Source organism: Pleurodeles waltl, chromosome 3_1, assembly GCF_031143425.1.
Source record: "Pleurodeles waltl isolate 20211129_DDA chromosome 3_1, aPleWal1.hap1.20221129, whole genome shotgun sequence".
In the NCBI taxonomy this organism is placed as follows: domain Eukaryota; kingdom Metazoa; phylum Chordata; class Amphibia; order Caudata; family Salamandridae; genus Pleurodeles; species Pleurodeles waltl.
Window position 1 is genome coordinate 844469906 of NC_090440.1, and position 16272 is coordinate 844486177.

Genomic DNA, 16272 nt, shown 5'->3' on the forward strand with positions numbered 1-16272 from the left:
CCGCACTTACGAAGTCCAGTGCAATGGAAATGGAGTTCATAGGGGCTCCTGTGCTCATGCAGGATGGAGAGGGGGTGAGGGGTGAGGGGAGAAGGAGTGGTGGGGTGGGGAGGGGGGGGAGGGGGGGGGAAGCGGGTGAGGTTGGGGGGGGGGGGGGGGGGAGAGAGAAGAGGAGGGGTGCGCCCTGCTCTCTGGGCTAGGAGGGCCTACCATAGGGGTGACGGGCCTACCATAGGGGGGACTTGGTGTGAAAGGGTGCAACGGCAGGGCTGCAGACCCACCGTGCATAGGCTCCCATGGGTGGCATAATACATGCTGCAGCCCACAGGGAACCCCTGGTGCCGCAATGCCCTGGGCATCTAAACACTATATACTAGAAACTTACAAGGGGGCACCAGTATGCCAATTGTGGGGGTATGCAAAGTCCTAGGCAACAAAAATTAGTGGAAGAGAGCACAATCACTGGGGTCCTGGTTAGCAGGATCCCAGTGAAAACAGTCTAAGCATAATGATAGCAGGCAAAAAGTGGGGGGTAACCATGCCAAAAAGAAGGTACATCTCCTACACAGACAAAGAAGCTTTTAAATTCGCCCAGAGATACTACCACCAGCAAATTTGAGAAAACCAGAAAGAAGACCCAAGCCTAGCGGATCAACAATGACGACAGCAGCAATGAAATGTTCACTATCATCAATGACTTCACCACACGAGCAGCAACATCACCCTTACCAAGAACTATGCATCAATTTCTCAGACTTTTTCTGCAATAAAGCCACCAACTTCGTCCTTCGAACAGACCCATCAACCTTGCAATTAGTCAGCCAGTTCTGAACAAAGGCAACACCCTGACAACATGGAACCCTACCACTACGGATGTAACCACAATAATCATGAAGACCATCCACTATGGGGCCCTGTGTAACACTTTTCTTCACCCCACCTCATCAGCTAAGCCCTAACCCCCATCCATAACCCCTCCTTTAACACAGTTACTCTCCTGGAAGCTTAGAATCATACAGCTGTCCACGCCCTCCTGAGGAAGCATTCAGCAGAGCCAGTCAACTTGCAAACTATCAATTGATCTCCCATCTATCATACCCGGCCAATATTTTATAAAACGTATTCAACAGAGGCCTCTCCGACCACCTCACCAACCATTAGCTCTTTAACACTGTGTAATCGGGTTTTAAGCCAAGCTACAGTACAAACACAGCCTTCATCGCAGTGACAGACGGCATTTGTATGATCCTCGACAGAGAAACCGCAGCCCTCATCCTTAACATATATGCAGCCTTCGACAGTCTCCCATCCCATCCTTCTGACAACTTCATGAGGCTGGCATCCAAAGATCCACCCTCAAATGGATCTGTATACTTACCAGAAGAGTACACTCAAAATGCCACCATACTTCTCAGAAGCCCAGAATCTCATTTGTAGAACCCAGCAGGGCTCCTCGCGCAGCCTAACCCATTTCAACACTTACAGGACACCGCTGGCAGACGACATCCATGCACCCAGCATCTATATAGGTACCTATGCCAACGAGACATCTGACAATGTCCCCCTCAGAAACAGCACCAGACAATTTCAACTAATGCATGACCAAAGTGGCCACCTGGATGAGGTCTAATTGCCTCAAACTCAACACAGACAAGATCAAAGCGGTGATCTTCATAAAAGATGCCTTGCTGTGGGACTCTGTCTAGTGGAATAAGGACCTCAGACCCCACCCCCACCACCAACAAACGCACAAGAAATTGCTGCATCATTGACAAAAACAGACGTCAGCTCAGGTCAATGCCATCATTACATCTGCTCCCATACGCTAGGAATGATGAAAAAAACCTTCAAATGGTTACCTACCACCACCAGGAAAACCATCACCCAAGGACTCAACAACAGCAGATTTGACTATGGGAACACCCTTCTAAGGGGGAAGCCACTAGCCAACTCGCACAGCAGCCAGCCTAGTCACCATCCTCCCACGCTGATCTCACATCATCCTACACTTAAGGGAACTACCCTGGCACCATATCCTTACCCACACATAAAGGGCTATAAAACACAGGTCCTGCCTCCCTGATCAGTGCCTGCTGTTCCACCAATCCACCAGGCACCTCCGATCAACCATACTCTCACTTGCAAATGTACCACACATGCAAAAGCAGAGCAGGAATTTGTGTTTTCTCATACATCGCTCCCAAATCATGGGACGACCATTCACACCACATTATGCCCTTCACATCACTTCAATTCCTCAAGAAGCTGACGACCTGGCTCTTCAAGCAAGACATCTCGAGACCCGCAACACATACCCGTTAAAAGCCAGGATAACCTCATGGGTGATTAGGCCTTATAAAAATTCTTCATATCATAACAAATGGTTATAACAAGGGAATATGCACCTTCTGCTGTAGTAGCATGCAGAATCGCAAAAGAATAGGGCCCCATGGCAAGAAGATGTCAAAATAATACCAAAAGGTATGGTCCCTTCAGGAAGTGCAACATTGTTCTTGACATCAACACCTTTGTGGGTTAAAAACTGCATCTTTTAGTAGGCACGGACGTTAGTGGAACTTTTTTTTTTTTTTTTAAGCCAAAGGAGGATAAACTCAGGCTTTATCTGAACTGCTAATTGTTCACATAAAGCTAATTGTCTGCGATATATAAAAATCATACATTTGTCTCTTAAAAAAAATAGTTTTAGTGTTTCAATGGAAAAAAAAAGTATGAAAGGTCATTAAAATATTCCTGTTTACTATTCTGTCAAAGTTTTTTTTAACTCAGGTGAGAAGTACCCAGATAAGGGACTAAACGGGAGGGTTACCTATTTTGTCAAATCACTGAGTGTAGCTTGGGAGGTGTCAGAGAAGCAAGGTAAAGGACTGCTTTGAGTCAGGTAACTGTCAGACATTTATAAAAGGCACATTAAGTTAATGATTTTCTTCAAAGTAGCATAGGTTTTCCCTAGATAATTCTTAAATTAGCCAAAGTCCCAGGTAGCTGTGTAGATGCAAAGGTGTCGTCTACTAACCTGCCCCTGTGGTGACTGTGCAATGATGATCTGACCAGGTTGGATGGTGCTTCCAGTCGTTGTAGTCTGCTGTCCTTGCTGCTGTCCTTGAACCTGGACAGTTGTGGGCTGCTGTGCCAGAGTAAAGTAGTACTGGACAGGTTCTGCAGGAGTCACAGCCTGACGCACCTCTTCCTATAGAACCACAGGTGGGAGACAGAAAGGAAAAGATATTTGAAGCAGATATGAGATAGGAAAAATCACCTTTTGATACAAATTGAAAGGAATGTTTCAAGGAATCTATTCTTTTGACTCCTCCACAATATTTATTTTTTTAATCCAGCTTCTAAACCGAATGAGACAACTTTGGTCTTTCCAGTGAAGTCCATGGCAGGAGCAGCAAACACCCTCCTCCCAGCCATCTTGTACATACAGCTGAGAGTGTAGGATGTTTACAATCCCTGCAGCACGGTGACTTACAGAATGCCAAGAACACTGCTTTATAGTCTGTGGCATCACAACACTTATTACTTGAGAATTACAAATTACAAAGCAAATCACAATGCATGAATAGCGTGGGTAAAGGTGATCTGATCAAATTAATAGACATCCCAACCACATGCAAACACAGTAGTTTTCCTTTGTAAAATCAACAAGGAAGTGACCTATAAAAATGTGGATGATTTTGCATCTTTGTACAGGAGAAGCATAGTGTTGAAGAAATGATACAGCTGCAAGTTCTGCAAGGCCTGCAAGAACACACCAAATACCAAATAGTTTGTTGAAGTTTAAGTGTGTGTTTGGAAAGCAAGAGGCTTCATATGCACCAATAATTGTAATTAAAAAAATCTTACCCATTAACACCACCAGCAGAATGTAAAAAAATAGAGATCAGCTGTACAAGTGTACACACCCCAACCATTGCATGCCTAAATATTATTATTTATACTGAAGATGTAAGAATATCAAAATAACTGGCCAGTTAATAGGGAACCTACTACTGCTTTCAACAGAAGCAAAATTTGACAAGCAGAGCAATAAAGAGAGTGATCTTAGTGCAACTTGCACCACACATACCGATGAGATACATACTAGCTGAACATTCATAGCAGGACAAGTGGCAGACGGCAGCTGTAAGCATCTGACTGAAAGCTCCTTCCAGCAATACAGCTTCCAGTCAAGGATGTTTACAGCAGCAGACACTACCCAAGCACAAGAATTTCAGTCCATGAGAAACACTTTCCTGCAGCGGAGTGGTGAGAGATATCCAAACAATCTCTTAGTCAGAGTCGAGATCCTAAAGCCTCTGTATTTCACAGAAGAGATCCACCATCAATCCCCTTTGAGTGTGGGAAAATGAGACCTAGAAGTTTATTGTTCAAACACATTGGCAAGTTATTTTCAGACCACAAATCCTCTAGGACCTAGGATACATGGCCTCATATTTTGTTATGTACTACAAAATAGTCACCACTTTCCAATTTTCTGCGGACAACTCTTAAGAAGTGAGGATTTCCCACACAATGGACAGCAAAGATAGCCTTACAGCTGTAAGAGTAGCCTGAAGCCTGGGCATGCCAGTGAAGTGCCAGTGGAAAAAAAACGTTGTCCACAGTAAAGCTGCAGTGCATTTATAAAACAGCAAAATGAAACAGCATGTAGGTTTGAAGAATGGGCACATATAAGGGAAAGAGGAGTAGAGAAGACTGAATAAATAGTTTTTTTTTTTAAGGTGGTTAATGTGCGGAGGGTTATGGTCACTGATTATAAACAATGTGAGAATTCTGTAGGTGCCCATGCGGTTCAGCAAGTGTTCAGATTCCACTGAATTTGCTCTAATAATGGGCTCACCAAGCAAGTCAATTACAGTACACCTGCATTTTACAGTACTGACAACAAATGAATCACAAATCGTTTTTTGGGAAGGTTTCTGAAGGTTAAGGGATTTTGTCTTAGTACAGCTACCGGTAACCAACACCTGCGTGCTGTTAAGTATACACCTCTGAGTTACACAGTAACCTCAAGCAGAGGGTTTTTGTCTGCAAGGTAGACCTGGGAGAATTAATGGACTGATAATGAGGATAGGGGTTCCTAGACGAGGCAGGGTTTTGAAGATTTAGATGCTTAATGGTGCCATTGGCGTGTATAAGCAATCGGTAGATCAGCTGCATAACACTGCCATCATTTGCTTGAAAGGCAGCATTTTCTAGAGACTGGCGATATGCCATTTTGCAGCTATTATGTTGAACGATAGATGTGACTAGCCTCGTTTTAGATTCCGAATCTCTGCTGTAGGAAGAACCTGGACAAAGGAATGGTAATGAGAACTACAGGTACACATTGGTGGATTCGTGGCAAATCCTTCTTTATCAAGCATTTCCCAAAAATTATTCAAAAAGCAGCATTTGCAATGAGACTCCTTACCTCTTTACGCTTAGTGGCAAGTAGCATATGAATGGGTAGCTTCTGTTACACACTTAGTGGCCTACTACTGAAGAAAAAGGGGTCCCAAGATGGCTGCAACAAAAGCTTGTCATTCTAGTATTTTCATAGCACCACTACATGTGGGACACACAAGTGAAAGAAAAAGTGATTTTTAAAAACAAGGATGCAAGCATAACTTCTGCACGTGGGAAACAAACTCCCATTAAAAAGAAAGAGAAAAAAAAAATAGATTGACCAAGAATACCTCTTAAAATGCTAAAATAGACAGCTTTGGGAACTTCTAAATAAATGTATCATTTTCAACTCCTAGTACAGTGGCAATCACATCCTGTCTTTTAGGAGGCATTATGTCTAAGAGGAGCAAAAAGGGGAGATTTTTTTTTAACAATGTGCATCCCGGATACTAATGGTCACGCCAGATCAGGGGGTTGTATAATACTAAAAATAAGGCCTTGAAAATAGAAGTGACATCTGCCAAGAAAAGTCTGATCAGGGTAAATGATCAGAATGCAGCACAGAAGAGGAATATAAGATTGCTTTTAAATTTGGACAAGTGCAAATTCATTTAGGATCGTTCAACATTTAAAACATGGAAGGAAGTAGGATTCCAAGAGAAAGAAAACATGCCCCTCCTTCCTCACCTCCACTACTTCATAGATACAGCCCCTTGGACAACATCCACCCACAAAGTCAATGTAACCACTTCTCACCTGTCGTTTGGGGGGCTTGAGCTCATCTCTGGGAACTATGTCGATAAGAAAGTCAAACTGATCAAACTTGGTGATAGCCATTGCGATGTCATTCCTCTGCTCAGCAAAAAAAGCAAAAACAAACATCAGAATAGAGAGAAGCAGTCAGACTGGAACTGGTAGTACACAACACCATATTTGTGTTGGACCACTCTGCTCCTGGCAGTAACCAGTGTCTTTTTTTAAGCAAAGTTTTATATTTAATAAATAGGTGTGATCACACTTATTAGAAACAAATCTTACCCGCAAGTGCTAAAGATTTGCAACGGACCTTTCTATCCCTGCTCAAAGTAATCAGCCACTTAATCATTAAAGCTAAAAATAAGATGCACAGTAATCAAATAACTTCGTTCATTCTGATTAAGGTAGGCATAAGAACAGGTACCTGGTCCCGAACTACTGTATATGACTGCTTGGACAAAAGACTGGACACAGTAGTGGACATTTTCAGGAGTGAGCAAAACCTCGATTTTGTCAAGTGGCTATGTTTGAGCCAAGTACGCAAATGTGAAATCAAAGTGATTTTATGGCAAGGTGAGAGAACAAGAAAGACAGCTTTTCAAAACATGTTGTCAAACTATTTCAGGAACAGAGACTGAAGCATGCAGATGTTGATTAGGACAAAAATCCTCAATTTTGCTTCATTTGAGTAAACAGCAAACATCAAATTGTAAATAGCGTGCTGGCATGGTTAGGTTTATGATGGCTGCTGGCCGAAGACACTGAAGTGTAGGTGTGTGCGTTAGTATAGAAATACTTACTTACCTTCAGTAACGGCTTTTATGGTAGAGATTTAATCTAGCAGCAGATTCCTTTCCTTAGAAATAGCTCCAGGCATTAGACTGGATTCGGAAATTTTTGTGTGCACAGTACCTCTGCATGCCGATAGGTGGTGCTGTCATTCAGCTCCGCTTGGCGTCATCAGAGTTGGAAGGGATGTGGGCGGTACCCATATAGGTACTACCCCAGTGTGCTAATGTCCGTTTATTTTCGTAACTTTCAACGACAGAAGCACGGAGCCAAAAAGAGTACATACCACTGGTGTGTGAATCTAGGCCCTGAAAGAGGAACAGCCCTGAGTAAATAAATCCATTTGCAGAGTAGGGAGGATGGGTGGGCCAGTGCGGAATCTGCAGCTAGATAGAGTCCCTACCAAGTAAGGTGTTACTGAAGGTAAGTAACTTGTTCATCTGATGGAGATTTCTAGCTGCAGATTCCTTAACTTGGAAAAAATACCCATGAGGTGGGTCTGCAAATTATTTCACACTGCAGGGCCAAACAAGCAAAGTGCTTGTCCCTGCTGACCTGACTGTCCAGGCTGTAGTGCCTGGCAATTGTGTGCCTAAATGCCCATGTTGCTGTCTGGCAGATGTCCAGGACCGGGACTCCCCTTGCTAAACGCAGTATTCGCAGCTTTGGCTTCGGTGGAATGGGAATGCAAGCCCTCAGGGGGTTGCTTCTTGGTCAGTGCATAGCAGGTTTTGATGCAGAGCACGATCTATCATGGTCTGTTTCTGTACTATCTTCCCTCTCTAGGCTCCGACATAACCCACGAAGAGTTGGCAGTCCGTCTGAACTCTTATGCGGTCAAGGTAGAACAACACTCTTTTTGGGTCATTTTTTGGTCTAGCCGGGCAAGTTACTCTTCTTTAGCAGGATGAGGCGAAGCGTGAAAAGTAGGCAGGGTGACAGACTGTCCTAAATGAAAGGGGGTGATCACCTTCGGTACAAAGAACGTTCTAGTCCAAGGAACCAGCTGTCTGGGTAGATGTTAGGATATAGAGACAGATGACGAAGCCCAGAGCTCACTGACTCTCTGGGCAGATGTTATTGCCAATAAGAACAAGTTACTTCATACCAGTAACGTTTTTTCTGGTGGATACAATAGCTACTTGTGGATTCCTCACCTTATGAATTCTCCCATGCGCCAGCACCAGACAGAAAATCTTCTTCCCAATGCTCCACGTTGATGTCACAATTGCACGGCTCCACACGACTCCGTCTGACGTCACTGTGCCAATAAGAGGTCCTCGCTGGCATACGGACGTCAGTTTCACCAATATTGTATGTGCCTTTGAGGCGAACAGGTGAACACTGACCTCACAATAGCTCCAATAAATAGATATATACATAAAATCACCATGATGCAATATAATCAAAGCCATCATTTATATATATACAGAAAAATACATATATACACACACACACACACACATATATACACACACACACACACATATATATATATATATATATACACACACACACACATATATATACACACACATACACACACACATACACACACACATATATATATATACACACACATATGGAAAATGGCACTTACCCAGTGTACATCTGTTTGTGGCATTAGTCGCTGCAGATTCACATGCTGTGCACATCCCGCCATCTGGTGTTGGGCTCGGAGTGTTACAAGTTGTTTTTCTTCGAAGAAGTCTTTTCGAGTCACGAGACTGAGGGACTCCTCCCATTTCGACTCCATTGCGCATGGGCATCGACTCCATCTTAGATTGTTTTCCCCACAGAGGGTGAGGTAGGAGTTGTGTATGCTAGTAATAGTGCCCATGCAATGGAGTGAACGCGTATGTACATAATAAAGTTTCAAGTAATCTATTTACAAATGTACAAATGTTTAAGATCTACTTATAAACGGCTACAGGCTCCCGGGGAGGCGGGTGGGCGCATGTGAATCTGCAGCGACTAATGCCACGAACAGATGTACACTGGGTAAGTGACATTTTCCGTTCGATGGCATGTGTAGCTGCAGATACACATGCTGTGCATAGACTAGTAAGCAGTTATCTCCCCAAAAGCGGTGGTTCAGCCTGTAGGAGTTGAAGTAGTTTGAAATAATGTTCTTAGTGCAGCTTGACCTACTGTTGCTTGTTGTGCAGTTAGCACATCTACACAGTAGTGCTTGGTAAATGTATGAGGCGTAGACCATGTTGCTGCCTTACATATTTCGTTCATTGGAATATTTCCTAGAAAGGCCATGGTAGCACCTTTCTTTCTGGTTGAGTGTGCCTTTGGTGTAATAGGCAGTTCTCTTTTAGCTTTAAGATAGCAGGTCTGAATGCACCTAACTATCCATCTAGCAATGCCTTGTTTTGAAATTGGATTTCCTGTATGAGGTTTTTGAAAGGCGATAAATAGTTGTTTTGTCTTTCGAATTAGTTTTGTTCTGTCAATGTAGTACATTAGTGCTCTTTTGATGTCTAATGTATGTAGTGCTCTTTCAGCTACAGAATCTGGCTGTGGGAAGAACACTGGTAATTCTACTGTTTGATTCAAGTGGAACGGTGAGATTACTTTTGGTAAAAATTTGGGATTTGTTCGTAGAACAACTTTATTTTTGTGTATTTGAATAAATGGTTCTTGAATGGTAAACGCTTGAATTTCACTCACTCTTCTTAGAGATGTGATGGCAATTAAAAATGCAACTTTCCACGTTAAGTATTGCATTTCACAAGAGTGCATGGGCTCAAAAGGTGGGCCCGTGAGTCGTGTTAAGACAATGTTGAGGTTCCATAAAGGAACTGGTGGCGTTCTTGGTGGTATAATTCTCTTTAGGCCTTCCATAAACGCTTTTATGACTGGTATCCTAAATAATGAAGTTGAGTGCGTAATTTGCAGGTAAGCTGAAATTGCAGCCAGATGTATTTTTATGGAAGAGAAAGCTAGTTTTGCTTTTTGCAAATGCAGTAAGTATCCTACTATATCTTTTGTAGATGCGTGTAAGGGTTGAATTTGATTATTATGGCAGTAATAGACAAATCTTTTCCATTTATTTGCATAGCAGTGTCTAGTGGTAGGCTTTCTAGCCTGTTTTAGGACCTCCATACATTCTTGTGTGAGGTCTAAGTGTCCAAATTCTAGGATTTCAGGAGCCAAATTGCTAGATTCAGCGATGCTGGATTTGGATGCCTCATCTGTTTGTATTGTGTTAACAGATCTGGTCTGTTTGGTAGTTTGACATGAGGTACTACTGACAGGTCTAGTAGTGTTGTGTACCAAGGTTGCCTTGCCCATGTTGGTGCTATTAGTATGAGTTTGAGTTTGTTTTGACTCAACTTGTTTACTAGATATGGAAGGAGTGGGAGAGGGGGAAAAGCATAAGCAAATATCCCTGACCAGTTAATCCATAGCGCATTGCCCTGAGACAGCTGTTGTGGGTACCTGGATGCAAAGTTTTGGCATTTTGAGTTTTCCTTCGTTGCAAATAGATCTATTTGTGGTGTTCCCCAAATTTGGAAGTAAGTGTTCAGTATTTGGGGGTGAATTTCCCATTCGTGGGTTTGTTGGCGATCGAGAGAGATTGTCTGCCAACTGGTTCTGAATCCCTGGAATAAATTGTGCTATTAGGCGAATGTGGTTGTGAATCGCCCAATGCCATATTTTTTGTGTTAGGAGGCACAACTGTGTTGAGTGTGTCCCTCCTTGTTTGTTTAGATAATACATTGTTGTCATGTTGTCTGTTTTGACAAGAATGTATTTTTGGGTTATTATGGGTTGAAAAGCTTTCAGCGCCAGAAATACTGCTAACAGTTCTAAGTGATTTATGTGAAACTGCCTCTGATGTATGTCCCATTGTCCTTGGATGCTGTGTTGATTGAGGTGTGCTCCCCAACCTGTCATGGAAGCATCAGTTGTTATGACGTATTGTGGCACTGGGTCTTGGAAAGGCCGCCCTCGGTTTAAATTTGTACTGTTCCACCATAGAAGCGAGATGTATGTTTGGCGGTCTATCAACACCAGATCTAGAAGTTGACCCTGTGCTTGTGACCATTGTGATGCTAGGCACTGTTGTAAGGGCCGCATGTGCAATCTTGCGTTTGGGACAATGGCTATGCATGAAGACATCATGCCTAGGAGTTTCATTACCATTTTGACTTGTATCTTTTGGGTTGGATACATGGCTTGTATTACCTTATGTGAAATGTTTGAACCCTTTGTGGACTTGGAGTGGCAATCCCTTTTGCTGTGTTGATTGTCGCTCCTAAGTATTGCTGTGTTTGACACGGCAAAAGGTGTGACTTCGCGTAGTTTATGGAGAAACCTAGCTTGTGGAGGGTTTGTATGACATATTTTGTGTGCTGTGAACACTGTTTTAGCGTGTTGGTTTTGATTAACCAGTCGTCTAAATACGGGAACACATGTATTTGCTGCCTTCTGATATGTGCAGCTACCACTGCCAGGCATTTTGTAAAAACTCTTGGCGCAGTTGTTATTCCGAATGGCAACACTTTGAATTGGTAATGTATTCCTTGGAATACGAACCTTAGGTATTTCCTGTGTGAAGGATGTATTGGTATATGGAAATACGCATCTTTTAGGTCTAGTGTCATGTAGTCTTGCTGTTTGAGCAGTGGGATTACGTCTTGTAATGTGACCATGTGAAAGTGGTCTGATTTGATGTAGATATTGAGTGTTCTGAGATCTAGTATTGGTCTCAGAGTTTTGTCCTTTTTGGGTATTAGAAAGTACAGTGAGTAAACTCCTGTGTTTTTTTGTAGATTTGGTACTAATTCTATTGCGTCCTTTTGTAGCAATGCTTGAACTTCTAGGCCTAGAAGATCTATATGTTGTTTTGACATATTGTGTCTTTTCGGTGGGATGTTTGGAGGGAATTGGAGAAATTCTATGCAATAACCATGCTGGATAATTGCTAAGACCCAAGTGTCTGTTGTTATTTCCTCTCAAAGTTTGTAAAATTGGCTTAGTCTTCCCCCCACATGTGTTATGTGATGGGGTTGTGTGACTTGTGAGTCACTGTTTATTTTGAGGAGTTTTGGGGCCTTGGAATTTTCCTTGATTTCTTGGGAATTGGCCCCTTCTATATTGCCCCCGAAAACCTCCCCTTTGATATTGACCCTGGTAAGTAGGCCTTGTTTGTGAGGTTGTGGTTTCTGTGGGTTGACTTCGAAACCCTCCCCTAAAAGGTGTTTTCCAAAATGTGCCTCTGCTCTGCGGGGAGTAGAGTGCGCCCATGGCTTTGGCTGCATCGGTGTCTTTTTTGAGTTTGTCAATGGCAGTGTCCACCTCCAGCCCAAACAATTGCTGTTCATTAAATGGCATATTGAGCACAGCTTGTTGGATTTCTGGCTTGAACCCTGAAGTGCGCAGCCATGCGTGCCTTCGTATCGTGATTGCAGTGTTTATTGTCCTTGCAGCTGTATCTGCTGCATCCATGGAAGACCGTATCTGATTATTAGAGATACTTTGTCCTTCTTCCACCACTTGTTGCGCTCTTTTTTGGAACTCCTTGGGTAAGTGTTCGATGAAATGTTGCATTTCATCCCAATGAGCTCTGTCGTATCTTGCCAAAAGTGCTTGTGAATTGGCAATACGCCATTGATTTGCAGCTTGTGCTGCAACCCTTTTTCCCGCAGCATCAAATTTGCGGCTCTCCTTGTCTGGAGGTGGTGCGTCTCCTGAGGTATGAGAGTTGGCTCTCTTACGAGCTGCCCCGACAACTACTGAGTCTGGTGTTAGTTGTGTTGTAATATAGATTGGCTCTGTTGGCGGTGGCTTGTACTTTTTCTCCACCCTTGGAGTTATGGCTCTGCCTTTAACTGGATCCTGAAATATTTGTTTTGAATGTCTTAGCATTCCTGGGAGCATGGGAAGGCTTTGGTACTGGCTATGGGTGGAGGATAGGGTGTTAAACAGAAAGTCATCCTCAAATGGCTCAGAATGTAAGGTGACGTTGTGAAATTCGGCTGCCCTTGCGACCACCTGTGTGTAGGATGTACTGTCCTCAGGTGGTGACGGTTTTGTAGGATAGGAGTCTGGGCTGTTGTCAGACACTGGAGCATCGTAAAGGTCCCATGCATCGGGATCATCCTGACTCATTGTAGTATGAGCTGGTGAGTGCATCAGTGGTGGAGTTGTTGCTGGTGATGCATGTATTGATGGTGGTGGAGACGGTGGTGGGGTTGTTTTCCTTGCCACCTTTGCTTGTGGTTGCTTGTCTTTTTGTTGAAAGGCAAGTTTCCTTTTTATTTTGATTGGGGGAAGAGTGGTTATCTTCCCTGTGTCCTCATGAATATGAAGCCTTCTCTGCGTGTAGTCAGGCTCTCCAGCTTGAAGCTCCTCTCCAAATCTATGTAATTGGGAGGTTAATCCTTGTTCCTCTGTATAGGAACTAGTTTTCGGCTCCGAGGCTGGATGTTTCGGAACCGAAACCTTTTCGGAAGTCTTTTTAGGCTCCGAAGAAACCTTCTTTGTTTTCGGCGTGGTGTCTCGGTGCCGAAATTCTTCGGTGCCGCTGTCTCTGTGCCGAAGTTTCTCGGAGCCGCTGTCTCGGCTCAGAGGTTGCCGTGTGGCGGCATCTCAACCGGAGTCGGATGACTTCGCCCCCAGCGTGCCCTTTTTCGGTGCCGATGATCGGTCACCTATTTTTCGGGTTAAGCCATGGCCTGTTGGCGGTGGCGTCCCCTGGGCTTTTGTGGACTTCTCGTGAGTCTTGATTTTCGACGTCTTACTCATGGTTTTGGATGCTTCTTCGGCATCGAGTTCTTCAGAATCCGACTCGTGGACGGAGAAAGCTTCTTCTTCCTCCTCGAAATGATCTTGACCTGTCGGCGTGGACGCCATTTGTAGTCTCCTGGCTCTTCGGTCTCAGCATCTTCCTCGACCGAAACGCTCGACAGGCTTCACAAGTATCCTCCTTGTGCTCGGGGGACAAGCACAAGTTACAGACCAGATGGTGATCCGTATACGGATACTTGTGATGGCATTTTGGGCAGAAGCGGAATGGGGTCCGTTCCATCAGCCTTGAAGTCGCACGTGGCCGGGCCGACCAGGCCCAGACGGGGGAATCGAAAAAACCCCGAAGGGCCACCGGAGCTCATCAAAATTCGGTGTCGATTTGTTCTAACTAACCCGATACCGAACGCAAACAATACCGACGTTTTTTTCCGAGATTCTAACTAACTTTCCGACCCGAAACACGTCCGAACCCGATGGCGGAAAAAAAACAATCATGATGGCGGGATGTGCACAGCATGTGTATCTGCAGCTACACATGCCATCGAATATATATCATATCTCTATATCTCTATATCTCTATATCTCTATATCTCTATATCTCTATATCTCTATATCTCTATATCTCTATATCTCTATATCTCTATATCTCTATATCTCTATATCTCTATATCTCTATATCTCTATATCTCTATATCTCTATATCTCTATATCTCTATATCTCTATATCTCTATATCTCTATATATTCGGCATCAGGGCCCTTGGTACCAGGGGTACCAGTTACAAGGGACTTACCTAGGTGCCAGAGTTGTGCCAATTGTGGAAACAATGGTACATTTTAGGTGAAGGAACACTGGTGCTGGGGCCTGGTTAGCAGGGTCCCAGCACACTTCTCAGTCAAGTCAGCATCAGTATCAGGCAAAAAGTGGGGGGTAACTGCAACAGGGAGCCATTTCTTTACAACCCTGCACCCGCAGCCCCCAGGATCTGAAGGATCGGAACTCCAGTGCAGGAGTGACCCCCAGGAGGCCCTCTCCCTTGCCCAGGTGGTGGCTACCCCGAGGAGCACCCCCCCCCCCTTGCCTGCCTGCACTGCTGAAGAGACCCCTTGGTCTCCCATTGAAATCCATTGGAAACCCAACGCTTGTTTGCACACTGCACCCGGCCGCCCTTGCGCTGCTGAGGGTGTACTTTCTGTGTGGACTTGTGTCCCCCCTGATGCCCTACAAAACCCCCCTGGTCTGCCCTCCGAAGACGCGGGTACTTACCTGCTGGCAGACTGGAACCTGGGCACACCCTTCTCTCCATTGAAGCCTATGCGTTTTGGGCACCACTTTGAACTCTGCACCTGACCGGCCCTGAGCTGCTGGTGTGGTAATTTTGGGGTTGCTCTGAACCCCCAACAGTGGGCTACCTTGGACCCCAATTTGAACCCTGTAGGTGGTTTACTTACCTGCAAGAACTAACATTACTTTACGTCCCCCAGGAACTGTGAAAATTGCACTGTGTCCACTTTTAAAACAGCTAAATGTGTTTTATGTAAAAAGTATATATGCTACTATGATTATTCAAAGTTCCTAAAGTACTTATCTGCAATACCTTTCAAATGAGATATTACATGTAGAATTTGAACCTGTGGTTCTTAAAATAAACTAAGAAAAGATATTTTTCTATAACAAAAACCTATTGGCCTGGAATTGTTTGAGTGTGTGTTCCTCATTTATTGCCTGTGTGTATGTACAACAAATGCTTAACACTACTCCTTTGATAAGCCTACTGCTCGACCACACTACCACAAAATAGAGCATTAGTATTATCTCTTTTTGCCACTATCTTACCTCTAAGGGGGACCCTTGGACTCCGTGCATACTATTCCTTACTTTGAAATAGTGCATACAGAGCCCATATCCTCCCTGAGGTGTTGGTTCTCCACCAGTCGAGTCGGGGTCGCCGGGTGCAGTGTTGCAAGTCTCACGCTTCTTGCGGGGATTGCAGGGGTCTTTAAATCTGCTCCTCTGGATACAAAGTTGCAGTCTTTGTTGAACAGAGCCGCTGTTATCGGGAGTTTCTTGGTCTCTTGGAAGCAGGGCAGTCCTCTGAGGATTCAGAGGTCGCTGGTCCCAGGGAAAGCGTCGCTGGAGCAGTTTTCTTCTGAAGGCAGGTGACAGGCCGGTAGGACTGGGGCCAAAGCAGTTGGTGTCTTCTTTCTTCTTCTGTAGGGGTTTTTCAGCTCAGCAGTCCTCTTCTTCGGTAAGTTGCAGGAATCTATCTTGCTGGGTTCTGGGAGACCCTAAATACTCGATTTAGGGGTGTGTTTAGGTCTGGGAGGGCAGTAGCCAATGGCTACTGTCCTTGAGGGTGGGTACACCCTCTTTGTGCCTCCTCCCTGAGGGGAGGGGGGCACATCCCTATTCCTATTGGGGGAATCCTCCTTCTACAAGATGGAGGATTTCTAAAAGTCAGAGTCACCTCAGCTCAGGACACCTTAGGGGCTGTCCTGACTGGCCAGTGACTCCTCCTTGTTTTTCTCATTATCTCTCCTGGACTTGCCG

General features: G+C 44.3%; 1 protein-coding gene across 6 annotated transcripts in view; it reads right to left on the reverse strand.

The window, feature by feature from the left end:
- NFYC (nuclear transcription factor Y subunit gamma) overlaps positions 1-16272 on the reverse strand; it is a 132011-nt gene that overhangs the window by 49152 nt on the left and 66587 nt on the right. For 5 of the 6 annotated variants that reach the window (XM_069223770.1, XM_069223769.1, XM_069223771.1 and 2 more), the window contains 2 exons: positions 6169-6264; positions 3035-3208 (listed from right to left, as the gene is read on the reverse strand). In XM_069223770.1, coding sequence (XP_069079871.1) covers positions 3035-3208; positions 6169-6264 — 270 coding nt within the window. Of the gene's footprint in view, positions 1-3034; positions 3209-6168; positions 6265-8114; positions 8405-16272 lie in introns of those variants that run through there. The other variant, XM_069223773.1, reaches the window with a different exon arrangement.